The sequence below is a fragment of the Pelecanus crispus genome, chromosome 4, assembly GCF_030463565.1.
Source record: "Pelecanus crispus isolate bPelCri1 chromosome 4, bPelCri1.pri, whole genome shotgun sequence".
Taxonomy (NCBI): domain Eukaryota; kingdom Metazoa; phylum Chordata; class Aves; order Pelecaniformes; family Pelecanidae; genus Pelecanus; species Pelecanus crispus.
The window spans coordinates 85,077,520-85,093,780 of NC_134646.1; the positions used below are offsets into that span (position 1 = coordinate 85,077,520).

General features: G+C 41.1%; 1 protein-coding gene across 2 annotated transcripts in view; it reads left to right on the top strand.

Annotated features, from left to right (window-relative positions):
* The window catches only part of ATRN (attractin), a 156,968-nt gene that overhangs the window by 77,225 nt on the left and 63,482 nt on the right, over positions 1 to 16,261 (top strand). For both annotated transcript variants that reach the window (XM_075708898.1, XM_075708899.1), the window contains 7 exons: positions 1,943 to 2,176; positions 2,893 to 3,030; positions 8,045 to 8,138; positions 9,029 to 9,081; positions 10,734 to 10,828; positions 11,354 to 11,432; positions 11,833 to 11,990. In XM_075708898.1, the coding sequence (XP_075565013.1) occupies positions 1,943 to 2,176; positions 2,893 to 3,030; positions 8,045 to 8,138; positions 9,029 to 9,081; positions 10,734 to 10,828; positions 11,354 to 11,432; positions 11,833 to 11,990 (851 nt within the window). The remainder of the gene's footprint in view (positions 1 to 1,942; positions 2,177 to 2,892; positions 3,031 to 8,044; positions 8,139 to 9,028; positions 9,082 to 10,733; positions 10,829 to 11,353; positions 11,433 to 11,832; positions 11,991 to 16,261) is intronic.

Below are 16,261 nucleotides of genomic sequence, written 5' to 3' on the forward strand. Positions count from 1 at the left end.
AACCCACGGGTTTTACTTTTTTTTCCCCCCCAATTCTCTCCCCCATCCCACCATGGGGGAGGAGGGTGAGCGAGCGGCTGTGTGGAGCTTAGTTGCACCGGGGTTAAACCACGACAAATTCCTACCCTTCAAATTAATTGTTAAGTAATTTCATATGATTAACTTCCTTTTGTATCTCTTCTGTTCTCTCTTATTCACATACGGAACCATGTAATTTAATATTAGATTATCAAATCCAAATTACGGTTTACATGAGTGTTTTATTCTGAAGTATTGTCTACATATAACCCACAGTAGGAATTTCTAACTACTTTTAAATAAATTATTTATTTTTTTCCCCCCTTTTAGGTAGATGTGAGCAAACTGCTAAAGATTTATGGTGCTTTGGAATATTGCTTTTTGTTTTCAAACTAGGGTAAAATAGTCTAGAAATTTTAGAAGTGGTCGAACAGTTTTAGAAATTATTTTTATTTAGGTTGAATTCTTTAGGAGCTGACTGCAGTCAGGAGAGTCAGGAAAGCCAGGGCTCTCGGGGTAGCAGAGGGAGAGGAGCGCGTATGTTCCCCGGGAGGGAAGCTGGGCAGTTTGAGTTTGCTGCAGTTGCTCCAGGAACTTTTGCAAGCTGATGAGATTAAGCCTGAGTAGTTCAAAGTGTTGCAAAATAAGAGATGGAGAAAATGAGTTTCAGATAACAGTCAGACATGAGAGTGTGAACTTCCCGTATTGCCAGAGGTCAAAAGTTGGAGGAAGCATCAGGCAGGAGATGAGCAGGCTGAAATAATGGAAAACGATGTTTTGGGGTTTTTTTGTTTGGTTGGTTGTTTTTTTTTTTTGTTAAGGCAAATATTGTCAATTTAAACATCACGATAGAAAGTCTGCTCATCTTGGAACACCAAAAATCTACAAAATATTTTTTAAGATGATAATGGGGAAAGGAATAGAAAACCTTTTCTATATGTAAAGAGTTTGTTACCCCTGAAATACAATCCCATTTGAGAAAGAAACGGTTAAAGGGTGGCGATGGTTTTTCCCTGATTTAGTTGATTGCCAGGCCCAGGGGATCTGCATGTGGCACTCTGAGCATCCTAAGAAGACAAATTCTATTCTGTGTTTGTATTCTATGCTTTTTGGCTCCTATAAATACTTGCAATAGTAGAATCACCGAATCGTTTAGGTTGGAAAAGACCTTTTAAGATCATCCAGTCCAACCATTAACCTACACTACCAAGTCTACTCTAAGCCAATCAAGGGTAGACTAGACTAAACCATGTCCCCAAGTGCCACATCTACCCACTTTTTGAACGCTTCCAGGGATGGGGACTCCCCCACCTCTCTGGGCAGCCTGTTCCAATTCTTGACCACCCTTTCCGTAAAGAAATTTTTCCTAATTTCCAACCTAAACCTCCCCTGGCGCAGCTTGAGCCCATTTCCTCTCGTCCTATCGCTAACTACGTGGGAGAAGAGACCAACACCCACACTACTAGTAGTGTGTGATATTAAAATGTGTGGCAAGAAGAGACTCGAAGTGAATAAACAAACTGTTTTTTATTTTAACCTTTGCTTCCGGATGGCTCATTTTATTATCTGACCCATTGTAAATCAATTGGAGATCTTCTGAAGTTGGGAACATTAACCTCTGGTTTTAGTGGGTGGTGTTTAATGGTTAGAAAAACCTTGCGTGTGTATTGCGTTGTTTCAAAACTCGCTCGCTGATTAATGCAACCTTTGTTAACAGTTATCTTAGATTCTAGAATAAATATGCTGACAGGAATGAATATATGTTATGTGTTACTGTGAATATCAGAATAAATATTTACAGATTTGGTGAGATAAGTACGTAAGGTCACAAAAGATATACAAGGGTTTCTGCGTTCGTTGTCACCTGTGTTTTGGGCCAGTGATTTATTCCACAATTTGATGTTTGTTTTTTTTTTTTTTATAGCCGAAAACTGTTCCGGCTACTGCACGTGTGCTCACTGTCTGGAGCAGCCCGGCTGCGGCTGGTGCACCGATCCGAGCAACACGGGCAAGGGGAAGTGCATCGAAGGCTCCTATCGAGGTCCAGTCAAGATGCCAACCCCGTCTGCAACAGGGAAACACAGCTTGGAGCCCGTCCTTAATGTCAGCATGTGTCCTGTGGAGAACAACTACAACTGGTCCTTTATTCAGTGTCCAGGTAAACGAGCGATGTTTAATTGTTCAAACAATTCAGCTGCAACAACAGTTAAATGCAAGGGGAGAGGCTTTTTAAGACTGTAGTGGTGTCTGTGTTCCCTCCTGTTAATGGAGGGGGGAAAAGAGCTTGGGAGACAAGCAAGCAATAACACATTTTGAGATGGAAGGAGTTCTGCAGGTATCTGTAAGTGAGCTGCAGAGATTTGCTGCATGAAGACTTATCTATGCATTACTCTAGAGAAATTTTTCCTTTCCCTACAAACCTTTACTGACTTTTAAACTTTTGTTTATTTATTCGTTTTAGGGTTGTTTGAAAGGCATTTCTTTCTTTGAAGGTTGATTTAACTGCTGGTAATTCTCAGGATGATTCTGAAATAATGTTTTTGACACCGAACCTATAGAATAAAATTGCTTGGACTGCTGCTAAACCCTTTCTTCCCCATTCCTCCTTGTAAATCTGTCCCCCCAGCTGCTTCCAGTCCCATCTGTCCAATATGCACGCAATGTTTTGGAGTTCAGTTTTCTGTGTGTTGCGTTAAATTTCTCGTTTTCGATACGCTTCTCTTTGACTTAATGTATCGCTAACGAGACTGCAAGAACCTCTTTGGAAGGTGCATGAAATGGTTTCATTCAGCCTCTGTAGGACACGGACTTCTGAGGTGCTATGTGAGGTGCTATATTTGGGCACAAATATTCATCCTTTTCTGTTTTCTTCAGCCTGCCAGTGTAATGGGCACAGCAAGTGTGTAAATGAAAGCATCTGTGAGAAGTGTGAAAATCTGACAACTGGCAAACACTGTGAAACTTGTATCTCAGGCTACTACGGCGATCCTACTAATGGAGGAACATGTCAGCGTAAGTGATGCCTTAAATCTTCCTGTGCTGAAGTCTCTGATGTTTTTTGCTCTTTACCCATTCCTCTGCTATCTTAGCTGAAATTATATCCTGATAATACATTTTTTCTTTCCTGCAAGCAAGGCACAATCCTTGTTTCTTCAAATAAAGATACAGAAACTGCTTGATGAAATTCTTTGACTTTTATTGCACAAGATAAAGATGATTTTGTACCCTCCTTTGTAAACTTTAAATGACCACAGTGAAAAATGCATACATTCTAGTGTTTGACGATCCTGATTTGAAAAGAAACAGCGTTAATCCCAATGTCTTGAACAAATTTCTGCTTATCTAAATTCCAACTTCCATTACATTTGGTTAATGTGTTGTGCGTTTATTGTTGTAACTGTCTGCTTCGTAAAAGGCTTGCCATATTTCACTGAGGAGTTGGCTGGATTTCAGTTGAGGATTAGGTGATCCCTGTTAAAATTGCGTTTTAAGTTTGTAAAGTGCTTTGGGACTCTTTGGCACAGAGAACATTTTTCGGTTGTGCAAGATCCAGTTAAGAAACCGGGGAAAAAAATCTATCTTGAAGGACCAATACATGTAATACTGAGAAATGAACACGTAAGATTTGAAGTTTTGACCTTGAACCTTGCAACACTCTTCTGAATTACTGCCAATTTTGTAGTATAGCATGGGGAGACCAGTTGTAAACCAGAATCCAGCTGTGAGAGATGATATGCAGACATAAGGGAAAGGTGCTTCTTGCTCTGAAGAGCTTTGATGGCGTATATTTAGGTGGAGTGATATCATTAGGTACAGTGATGAAGAAGGTAGAACAGAAATAACATTGTTTGGTGTCAGAGTAGTATCGGTACCTTCATGAAATGGGTGTGGGTGGTTTGTAGGCGTCCCGGAATAAATCAGTGAAGGTGATTAATGAGGGGACATTGAAGGCTTTGAGTTGCTCCTTCCACGTATGGAGACATTCCAGTAGAAAATACTTAGAAATTAATTTAGGACATTTACTGGAAGTAGCATCAACCTTTCGGATGAAGATGAGAGTCAGTAGCTGGAGAATGAATGTCCTGTTTCCTAAAGCAAGAGCAAGTAGATGATGGCTGAGGCTAGGAAGAACCACCTCCTGGCGACAGATTCAAGGAAGGGAGTGAAAAGATCACAGACAGGGACAAGGCTGCCTTATTTAGGGAAAAGGGTGTTGCAGTAGCTGGGATCTGAAACTACGACAGATAGCGCAACAGCACGGGTACAAAGGAAAAGGTGCATCTCTGACACTTTATTTCAGAGCATTATCTGCGAGATTAAATACTGCTGATACTCTTAAACTCATTTCATGTGAAGATAATTTGAAGTGCAGGAATGAATAAATTGAGACAGAGTTGGCCTGAGAAAATATATAATTCTACTCTGAGCATTCAGGTTTAATCATTGGATCACAACGTGCCTTTTGATATTTGTTGCTTTTCTGTGTACGTGGAAATTGAGAGTAAGTTACTTTGGACTCTTTTGCATGAGGATTGTCCAAAAATAGGTTGTTGTTGAGATAATGAATGATAGATTAAAGTCATCCAGATGCCTGAAAAAGAAATTAGAAAATGTATTGAGAGATTGTGGAACAGCATTCATTTGTTATCTGATGAAACTAGTAGCTCATGTCAAAAGTGCTTTGCTCTCAAGTGCTTTGGGCCCGGGTTTTTAATTTGCTGTGATTTATCGCTATTTGCTGTGAAGGCGAAAGAATGAGGGAAGCAGCAAGCTGAGCCGAAAGACCGAGGTGGATCAGAAGAGGGAAAGCAGCCAGAGTGGCTGCTGGCCATTAGTAATTTTTGCTCGGTGAAAAGGTTTCCGGAGGGAATTCTTCAGATGAGGATTGGCTGATGAGCCAACTCCTGCGTTTTCCCTCCTCTGAGCCACGGTCCCACCTTCCTTTCCTGTTAATGATGTGCTCGTTCCACTTTTTTTGTGCATTTGTGTGCGACGTTGTGTGCCGCTCTGTTTTCAGAGCTCACGGTCACATCCGTGCTGGAGATGGTGGTTGGTACAACGCCGTCCTGATGCACAAGCATCCCTGCGTTTGCACACTTAGTGCCTAGTGTGAGTCCTGGTGCTTCGATGTGCAGGTTTGTAGCGTTAGCCCAGCGGCCCCAGCAGCATGGGGACCATAAATATCCTCAAAATGGCAAAGAGTCAGTGATGGAAAAAGTGTTTGGTATTTTCCATTCTGCTGAGCCATCAGGAGCTTGAGCGACGCTGTCGGGATAGCCGTAGCCTTTCCAACAGGTAAGGCTACGCAGAGCTGGAAGTGGTAGCGATGGGGTTCAAAAGCCAGGGAGGAATAAAAACAGCGGATGGAATAAGATGCCTCTTCCTGCTGCTCTGAGCCACCAGGACGGGCGAACGTTGCTATATCGCTTGTGTTGAAAAATTTTTAACAAACTGCAGTTATTTTCTCTGAAAGACTTGTTTGCATATCATCATAGGCATTGGTGTTTGCGGAGCTGGGCAGGTAATAACTTGATGGTAGGTAAAATCGCTCCTCAGCACTTGCTTTTAGGAAGTGTCCAATGTAGAGAAGTGTTAAGCAGGAAGGGCAGGAAATGCAGCACATCAAATGTAAAAATAGCTGCAAGGTGCTTTCTCTGCGTTCAGGATTTTTTGAATTTTCTGATTAAAGTTTCACATGAAAATATGCTAGCGGTAGATAAGAAAGTTATTTGCAAGAGAACGGAAGGCGCTATTATGCCTGAAATCAGATTGCTGCTGCGGCAGCGTTTCTGAACGCCTCCGCGGAGCGCTGGCTGGTGGCCCACGCCGAGCTGCTGGTGCCGCGGTCCTGCCTGCTCCCCCCTCCCAGGGCTGCACGGGGGCCGTGGAGGAGGGCTGAAGCGCTTGGCATGGAGAAATGGCGTCGGGCAGGTGGGTGAGGCAGCGCCGCTGGGAAGCTGGGCCACCGCAAACGTAGCAAGCGGAGCCGAGACCCCCGTGACCGTCTCTGAATGAATCTGTGACCCGTGGCTTGTGAAGAAGGTGGGAGGAGACTTGCTGCGAGGTGGTTCCTCAAGAGGCTGCTGCCACGCTTCACGGTCACGAAGCCATTTCCCGTGGTGCTGGCTTTCTGCTCGAGCCTATGACTCTGGAGGGGAATGTTCATTTTCAGACTCCAGCCAGGTTGTCCAGTGCATTTTGTCAATAGTTTGTTTCCAAACTTCACAGCTGTTTGAAAAGCCGTGAGGAAATTTCTCTTTGTGCATATTCCAGCCCTTTAATGAAGAATCTCCAGTTACGGGGCTCATAGGAAAATGGATAAATAAATAGACTCTGTTGCTTTAAATAGAGATATCTGAGTGTTCAGTCTTCTTGATAAGCATGTCGCTCAAGAGCCGGGTGAGGAAGCATTAATGTTAGCGCTCAAGGTGCTGTGATCTGCATCTAAACAACGTGAAATTTGCAATTTCTCCTACTTTTTATGTACGTTAGTGTTGAATATTGAACGAATTTCACTTACCTTTTGCAAAGCACAAGGAAGGCAGTACAAGGCTTTCTCAGTAGTATTGAGAATTTTTTTTTTTTTAAAGTGCCACTAATGAGAAGTGTGTTTGCTTCACGGAATACAATTATTTTGTCAAATCTTCATGCAGTTTACTTGTTCCCACAATAGGTCTTTATGCTTCTTCATATTTTGTTCCGTGTTGCTGCTAGGAAACCACTCATCCAGATCTGAGAAGCACAATTAAGTGTCCCTGATACACTATAGCTTCTATTACATGCCAATATAAAGAAGACATCAAAAGGATTCATAAAATAAGGGCCAGGGTTGGCAAGGATATTCAGGATGGGGACTTCATGTCTTAAGAATCTGCTGGTACATTGAGTGGCGCATGTCTTCTTAATGAGGAGACGCCAGCTTTTAAAGCGTACTATTTCCAGCAAGCTCAGGGACCGCAGATGAGGGATCTTCTCTTTTGTGTACTTTTTCCCTTCTTATATTGTTCACTCACCCATGCACGGCTCCAGATGAATGCATCTTCCACTTCATTGCTAGAACAGCTTCTAAAAGTCACCTACCTTCTGAGAAAAGTTATATCCATTCTTCTAGTGGAGTGAACATTATATCAAAGACAACTGCTTGTGTTGGTTTTGTTGTTGCTTGTTGGTTTTGGGGTTTTTTTGCATGTACCTCCTGTAGTTCTTTATGAATAAAGGTCTCAAAGCGTGTCAACGTTAGCGTTTTAATTTGAATCAGGAGCGTTCTTTTGAAGCAAACCTCCCGTATGTCCCCACTGTTGTACCTTGGTTTGCATCTCGAGCAGGCTCAGGGTATATGAGCTGGTCTGTTTTGGGCATGCCACAAACCTGCTGTAGTCTAGGGGTGTGCTGATTTGCTTCAACCATAACTCAATGGCATTCAGCTCGCGAGACCAGGCTAAGCTTATTCTAAAATACATTGGAGCATGCGCCCCAAACCACTCAACGGCATGGACTTCGTATTCTTAGCACCGGCTGTTTTACACTGCAGATACACTGACGTTGTTGATAATGACATTATTTTCTCAAACGCCTATTTATTTCTAGAAAAAGCCCTAAAAGAACCACGAGCTTGGCTTTATTTGCTAAAATAGTCTTCTCTCAAGAGTTTCGAGTTTGACTGAAAAGTGTTGGCAAGCCCAGAACTATTCCAAATATTGTCTTTTTCTTAAGAGTTACGATATCCCTAGCGCTATCGTAACAACAAGACATGAAGTTAAATAAATTTTTGAGGCTAAAAAGCACAGTCTGATCATGACTTCATACAAAACATCAGTCCTGGAGCCCGCAGTCGCTCTGTTTTGACGCATGGTTCTATTTTTATCTGCCTTCTGTATCACAAAGAAACCAAAGAGTACCAAATGGGTTTTCATATGCGCTTTAATTGTTGATGTATCTCAGTTTGGCAACTAAAGGACTTAATTGCTATCGAATCTGTTTCTCTTGCTTCATTCAACACTGCATCTTTCCCCCCTCTGCTCAACAGCTTGCAAGTGCAATGGCCACGCGTCTGTCTGCAACACAAATACAGGGAAATGTTTCTGCACCACCAAGGGAATAAAGGGAGACGAGTGTCAACTGTGAGTTTGTTTCACTTTGTTATTTGAAATCAAAAGGCCACGCACATACCGGCATGGAACCCCTACGTTTTTTAACGATTGTATTTATGATGTCTCTGCTCATCTCTTCCCGCTGACAGTTGACTAACTTCATTGACGGTGCAGTCAGCCGTGCTTCCCCTGCGGGGACAACATGAACAAAATGATTTCCTGAAAATTTCCATTTTTAAGAACATTTCAACTGGGAATGTCAAGCAGAAGGAATGGGGTGAAAAAATAATGCCCCCACCCCCCCCAAACTATACATACCACTTTGCTTTATCCCTCGATAATTTCTTTTTAATTGGTAGATTTTTACTGTCCATGCACTCTGATGCTGTTGTAGGGGAGCATAAATGTATCTGAAATAAGACTTTGACATTCAAGCATTTTAATGGAGCAGTTTCAGAGCAACAAATTTGCTGGAGGTTTCTCTGTAACATAACAGAAATGCTTTTAGTGTAATGTTAGTGGAAATAATTTCATTCCAAATAATTTCATTGCCAGGTTTATTTTTAAAACGTTGCTCACATGAGTAAACATTTACAGGACTAGATCCTGGAACAGCCATAAATGTAAATGGAAACTTTAATTTTTGACTGTAGTAATCCAGTTCCATGCATTGTGAAGAGCTAATAAATACATTCCAAGTGGATGCAAAGGTTAATATCCAGAATTTTATATTTCATTTTTACTGCATACTAGTTTGACTTGCAGGGATTGTGGAATTTCTTCAGCAGCCCAGTATAGCTCAGACATGCATCTTTTAATTGTGTACCGTTATCGGCACAGGTGGTGTTTTCTAGTGGCTGGGAATAAATAGAATGGAAAAAAAAAAATCCATTTTTTAAAAAAATATGTATTCTTTTTAGGTGTGAAGTCGAAAATAGATATCAGGGAAATCCACTTAAAGGAACGTGTTACTGTGAGTACTGTTGGGATTTTGTTCGTTGATAAAAAATGTGTTTGAAGTTCAAAATACCGTATTTAAAACTAGTTATAGTTGCTTCAGCATCTGTTTAAAATACAGGGGATTAAGGGAAGGACTAAAAAACAGTTTTAAAAACCTTCAGTTTTCACAAAAGTATTGTTTAAAGAGGATGAAAATACTCTTCTTGATAAGGTCTGTGTGATGATTGGATCTCTCAGAGCAAACTTTTGAATGTTTTTCATGTGACTTTGAAATGAAATCTGGTCTTCTGGAGAACACTCTAAAATATATACCTAATAAGTCAAAACCGAAGCATGTCTTTAGAATTTTTGTAAGTGCAAAATACTATTTTTTTTTAAATTCTGTTCCATGTTAGTATGGGTAAGGTTTCAAAATTGCCACATTTTCTCTGAAATGAGCAGTTGGATTGCCGTGCAATTCGAGAAGATACTTTGCCAAGAATTCAGATTACTTAATGGAAACTCTGCAGCTTCTATTTGCAAATATTAGCAATGAGCACACGTGGATAGATGTAGTCTTAAATTACATAAAGATGCAAGTCTCAAATAGGATTTTTGTGCAACACAGAAATTATCAACATGCTGTATTTAGCAAATTTGAATTCTGCTTGCCTAGCCAAACAAGGGCACTGATGGCTTTTCATGACAGGCTCTTCGCAACGATGACCTAATTCATTGCTGCCGGTGGCAGGGGTGGTAAAAAGGAGAAAAAGGCAGAACTTCACAACTCTTACAGGAACAACCTTGTGCTATACAGATTCAGTCTCACTTGGTTTTCTTCCTTGAAAATTTCTGTCTTAGTGCTTCATAGGAGTTGTGGATAGATGTCAGGAGGTTGTCTAGCTGGTGCCTATCCAAGAAGGAGTCTCCAGGAGGCAATGAGAGAAAAATAACACCTGGTGTATAGCTTCGTATTTATTATGGCTTGGAGTGTCTCTGCATGGGTTCAGGAATATGTACAAGTCATAATACTGCGTTTTAATAAAAGGATACGGAGACTGGTGGATGTATCCCCCCCAGTTTGGCTGTGCAATGTCGATTAACAGAGAGGTGATACCCCAGCCCTAGGCAGACATGAGCGTTAGGAGGGCATACAGGTAGGCCAAAAACTGGTCCTGGCGTGCCTGGACATGATGTGAGCCAGAGCAGGATGGCAGCTGGGTCCATTAACGAGTAGCTGCTCCATAGAAATCCTCCCTGTACAGCCCACTGATGTACAGAAACTTATCATGCGTGGAACTTAGTCCTCTCCCAAGTGGGGTTTATACAGTCTATTTTATTTTGCTAGTATTCCCTTAGCACATGGAGGTATTGAAGAACGGAAAAAGTAAATATCTTGGCACGTTTTTTACAATGTATAGGTATGAACAGTCATTTAGATTAAGGCTGAAGGCTATTGCCTGGAAAATGTAAGCAGAATCTTTTTCCCCTCTAGGCTCAACTTAAAAGAGGGGGTTTTGTCCCTTTTGCGTGGGATCATGCGTAGGTCGGAGTCATTTGTAACAGCACGGTGACTCCTAGTTGTGCTCTCAGTGCAAGAAACTCTTCAGCGATGTCATGCCTTGCTTTGCAGAAGTTTGTTTTATTCCAAGACATGGGATAACTTTCTCCATGCCTTCCTTACAGATACTCTTCTCATCGACTATCAGTTCACCTTCAGCCTTTCTCAAGAGGATGATCGCTATTACACAGCAATCAACTTTGTAGCAACACCCGAAGAGGTAAATCTACTTTCCCTTTCAACTTCATCCTTTAGGTATACGTTTGTCATCTCTTGGCCATGGCGGCAATGAACTGTTACAGTTCTGTGAGTGTCTGCAGGCAGTCTCTTAACATGGCATGTACGTCCAGCTCCACAAAGCAACCAGAACTTTTTGAGCTTGGCTTGGCCATGCAGTTTCAAATCTTCATGGTAAAATTTCATAAGGAACCACAGTTGATTCTCTATGGTTGTTTGAACAACTGCTGAGCAACTCTAGTTTTGCTCATTGTTCACCCAATACGCTGTGTCTCTGTTCTTCCTGTTTTATTCTGTGCATGTGACTTGTTTTGTTCTTTATTGTTCTTTCCTTGGGGAGGAGAACACTGCTTTCAGAACACATAAATAGTTTTTTGCTTGATGTTATTTACATGAAGCAAATACAAATGCCAAGATTTCTTTTTCAGGGAAGATTTGTTAGGAAACAGTACAGTAAAATTGTTATCCTAAAAATGGGTTTTCTTTTTTTTTTTTTCCCCCCCCCAAGCAAAACAGAGACCTGGACATGTTTATCAATGCATCTAAAAACTTCAACCTCAACATTACTTGGTCCACAAGCTTTGCAGGTAAAATGAGCATGACCTAAGTTTCTTGGTAGCTTGTTTCAGTTACCAGTTTTCAACAAATGCATATTTAACTGGGGAAACTTTTTTTTTAACCTATGAACTTGTTCTGTAGTGGTTTTAAATGTTAGGCCTGGGGGCAGAAGTAAAATATTAAAAAGAACTATGTTTACCTATCTTAATAGTGTATTTTGGAAACATCGAAGGTGCAAATTTGGTTTTTAGTAATGCAATATTTTGGCATACAATGATTTGGATAATGCAATCCAACTTAAAATAGTAGGGTTCAGATGAATAGTTAATTTTGTAACATTAAAATTCAGGATGCTTTGCACTTTTTGTTTGCCACTTAAAATGTGCATTGAAACATCTTTTCTTTCTACTTTTTAACATTTGAAAACAGCTGGCACGCAGGCTGGGGAAGAAATTCCAGTTGTTTCAAGGAGCAATATAAAAGAATACAAGGACAGTTTCTCCAATGAGAAATTTGATTTCCGCAACAATCCAAACATCACTTTCTTCGTTTACGTCAGCAATTTCACCTGGCCGATAAAAATACAGGTAGGAGCTGTTAATGTGTGTGTAATCATTTCAAAGGACTTTTCTGTTTCTCTCAAGCGCTGTGGCAGTTTGGTGTGCTTTGTATTGCACATGCTGAACCAGCTCTCAGTATAATCCTGCAGCAGACGAAGGGTTTGATGTTCCTGATAAAGAGCAAAAAGGCGCGTCATCTGACGTAGCCTCAGCCCAGTGGATCTAAAAACGTGCTGTGAAATACAGAGGGATGCTTGCTTATTAACAGGGCTATCTTCTAACGAGGTCTCCGATTTTAAATGTGTAGATACTGATGTTGAAGAAAACAAAGACTCGTATAGCCAAAAAGCAAGCCCGGAATGAGAAAACAGAGAGGAGATGTTCTTAGTGTCTCTTTTTAATGTCTTGTTCTCAAAAGGCATAGCTCAAGGGCCATCCCCCTTTCTCCTTGTGCTGCCCAAGACTGGTGGTGCCTGCAGAATAAGATGAAGCTCATTCTTTACCTTAATTCAGTGCAGTCAGTTAACACACACGTCGCCTCGGGTGTCAGACTGACTGTGATGATAAGGCTAGTGCTGAAGAAGCGGTGGATGAAGCTTCGTGGATCATGAAAACACTCATAGATCACAGACTGCAATCACAGAGACTGCAACTGCTGCGGCAGTTAATAATTCAGAGAAACCTTGGCCACCTTCTTGCTCTGGGCTAAGTCAAGTATCAACCTGCAGTGTACTCAGAGTGGTACAGGCACCCTTTGAAGGACAAAAGGACTTCTAGGTCTGGAACAGAGACCTCAAATGAGGCTCTGTATATTTGAATTCTGCCTTTTTTAAGAAGCTTGGTCAAATGTGGGAACCCGAATTCTTCCATCTTCACCCTTATTCAGCCAATTAGTATGTGAAACCTGAGAGCTTCACATTAATTTACTTGATATTTCAGACATACCAGTTACACAAACTCACCACAGGGGGCACTTCCACCAAAGGTAATGCAAATGATAATAACTGAGCAAGAAAATGAGGTCCACCTGGAAAAAAGGTCCTTAAGCTATAGTGATATTTTTCAAGGCATTTCCTGAACTTTTTGAAAAATATTTGGAATGCTTGTGAAAGGTCTGCAGCACCTTGTGGTAAAGACGGTGGGGTTTAAGTACTTGGGAAACTCTGCCTTGTTGGTTGAAGAGTGGTAGATTTGATAGGCTGACTTCAGACTGCATTTCGGTTCTTTTTAGTACCACTCACAATATTGGTAATAATTTTCCATCTAGAGAGTTTTTACTTCGCAAATTGGTAAAGTCACAGTTCATTGTCAAGTTCTAATTTTTAGATATGGAGGAGTTTGCAAGAGCTGCAAGGTAAAACCTTGATGTCATTGGATACTCAAGCAGCAAGTACTAAGCCTCACTGTTTTCATTTAAGTACTGCTTTCAGTAGGGAAAGTAACATCCTGTGTACAAAGGTGGGCACTTTCGTAATGATTTATTTAAATATTCAGGCTTCTCTTTTATCAAATTGGTAATCACAGGAGTCGGAAAAAATGCGTATTTTATTTTTTAACTTACAGGTTATATGTTAACTGATAGTTTACCTTCCATAATAAGCGCTGGGCTGTACCTTACCCCGATTGATTTATTTGCTATTTCTTGATGCAGAATTGTGTGTTAGGACTTCGTAGATGTTTAAGAACAGTGCTGTCTCCTGTCCCTTAAGCTCTCCTGTGTTTACTCCAGTCTCCACCCTGCCTGTACTTATGGTGAATTTCTGTGAGCTTTTCCTATGCCAGTGTTGTCATTGAGCTTAAATGTCCCCTCCATCTTCTTCTTTGGCAGCTGGGTCTTCCGCATTCCCCCTGGATGAATTTGGACAGGTCATATCCTCTCTCAGCCTTTAGTGTTTGTTGGCTTAAGCAAGACAAACCCTCATCATCTTGTCCTATGAAACAGGTTGTTCAGGTTCAGTCGCCTCATTTGTTTTTCTTCTGCGCTTGCTTGGATTAAGTTCGCTTGTACAGTTTTGGTCAGCCGTGTATAAGGTTGTGGAGATCAGGTCTCACCATTGGTTTGTACAGCAGCATCTCTAGGTTCTTTTTGTACCTTTCCAGGTCCTTTTATGGCAGTATTTTGCTTTGTTCATTCTCATAACTGCAGAAATTAATGGTCCTTATTCATTTTAATATGGACTAATGTTCCCTGTTCTCTTACATCCGTGGTTTCCAACTGATGAGCTCCCAGTCTTGGTGGCGAACATTCTTCTCAGTCCCTAATAACATCGTAAAATGTTATCCCGCTGCTGTTACTGGGCAATATTGCCAGTCCTGAAGATCATTGAGTTGTTCTGCTGTCATGTTCTTTTCCATATTTTTATTGATGATCCCCTTCAACTTTGTCAGCAGATTGTGCAATTAGGACACTTTCTTTTGGGTCTGCGTCATTAATGAAGGTATCAGTCAAAGTCTGTCCAAATGCCATCCTTGAACTAACTTCTGTCCCCCTTAACCACTATGATTCTTGAAATAATCTTCACCATCTTTATCTAGCCCAGGAATTTCCAATGTATCTAAAGGCATACTGATACTTGTATTAGCTCAGCTGTATTTCCTAGGTCTTTACAATTAATTATTTTTACAGGCAGAAAATAGTGGGCTGGCATAGCACCATTTACCGCTGTCAGCTCTATTGCTTGTTGAATTCAGTTCTTCATTTACTACTACAGTTCTTTTATTCAAAACTTGTCCTGAACCTTTGCATACTGTCGAGGTCTTGGGAGCGTGAATATCTAGATTCTCCCTCCTTCTCTAAGTACAAGTTTTAAATTTTCCATATTGCCACGCTTGGCTGGGAGATTGCTTTAACAGCCTTGCTACCAGAGCTGCTATTTCATGTGCCATTTCTTGTGGAGTGCTGGGATGCGTGCTGTCTGCTTTCACTGCCTTTGAACACATCAAAACATTTGAGTTTTGTCTCCACCTTGGTTGCGTATCTTTTTATAACCTCGTTCCTGTTAGACTCTTTGCCTTGCACCTATGTTCATTGTCCTTGTCCTTAATGAAAACTCTAACTTAGCTTTAGGGATGTAGCTGATTGGTTTTAATCTCTTGCCTATCCTTACAGCATACCCTCTTCCCTTTCCCTTTCTGGTCTCCTTTATTTGTGTGTCTGAAACATCGTTTGCTATTTTGTTTATCGTTTGCTGAGGTCTAGCACAGCTTGACATTTGGCAGTTCTTATTTTATCTCTGTACTACTTGCTGGCTTCTTGCTAACGAATCCTTTCCTCTCCATAATATGTAGACTCTTTAATTGTTCCTAATGTCCTTTTTGAGGTTAGTTCTGAGGATACAGCTTTCAAATAGTTCTGCATCTTTGACCTGGGAGATATACTTAGATGGCTGCTTTCCCATTCCTTATCTCCTTAGTCCACTTGATTTTACTGTCTGTCTTAATTACTCATAGTTAAAAAGAGTGAACTTTGATTCTCTTACAACACTTACCTCGTTTTATCCTTAATTTAATATGAATTTGCTTGTGTGCACTCAGTCTAAGGTAATTTTATGTCACCAGCTCTTCTTAATGTCCTTGTTACTTGCCAAAACAAAGTCTAAAATAGCATCAGCTCTTATTGTTAGAGACGCGTTTTGTGAAGAAGTCTGGCAGCAATATCGCATCCAGGAATATGTGGTCCTTACAATTTCTATTGGCTTGCTCTTCAGTTCATAGCTGAGAAACTTTTTTCCCAAAATTGACATTTTTCTGTCATCTTTCTCTCAATACCTATTGGTGTTGAATATCTCAGTCCTTTCTCATGTTTGCAATAGCAGTTCTTTGTTACTTTGCTATGGCTTTGTTGTCCTTCTGTAGGAAGCCCACCTGCACCTCCTTTTGCTGGAGATAGTGGTCAACATAGCATTCCTCCCTCCTTTCTTGCAGCAGCCCAGCAGTATTGCTCGTTTGAGTGCAAGATAAAACCAGTTTTCTTCTGCATCCTTTAACAACCGTTGGAGACTCAAGTCTGCATTTTGCGTTCCTAAAACTGACAAACAGCATGATGGTCTTCACAGAATCCCAGGGTGGTTGAGGTTGGAAGGGGCCTCTGGAGGTCATCTGGTCATCTGAACCTCCTCCTCAAACAGGGCCACCTAGAGCAAGTAGGCAGCTTTTGAATATCTCCAAGGATGAAGATTCCACAACCTCTGTGGGCAGCCTGTGCCAGTGCTCAGTCACCCTCACAGTAAAAAACTGTTTCCTGATGTTCAGACAGACCCTCCTGTGTTTCAGTTTATGCCCGTTGCCCTTTGTCCTGT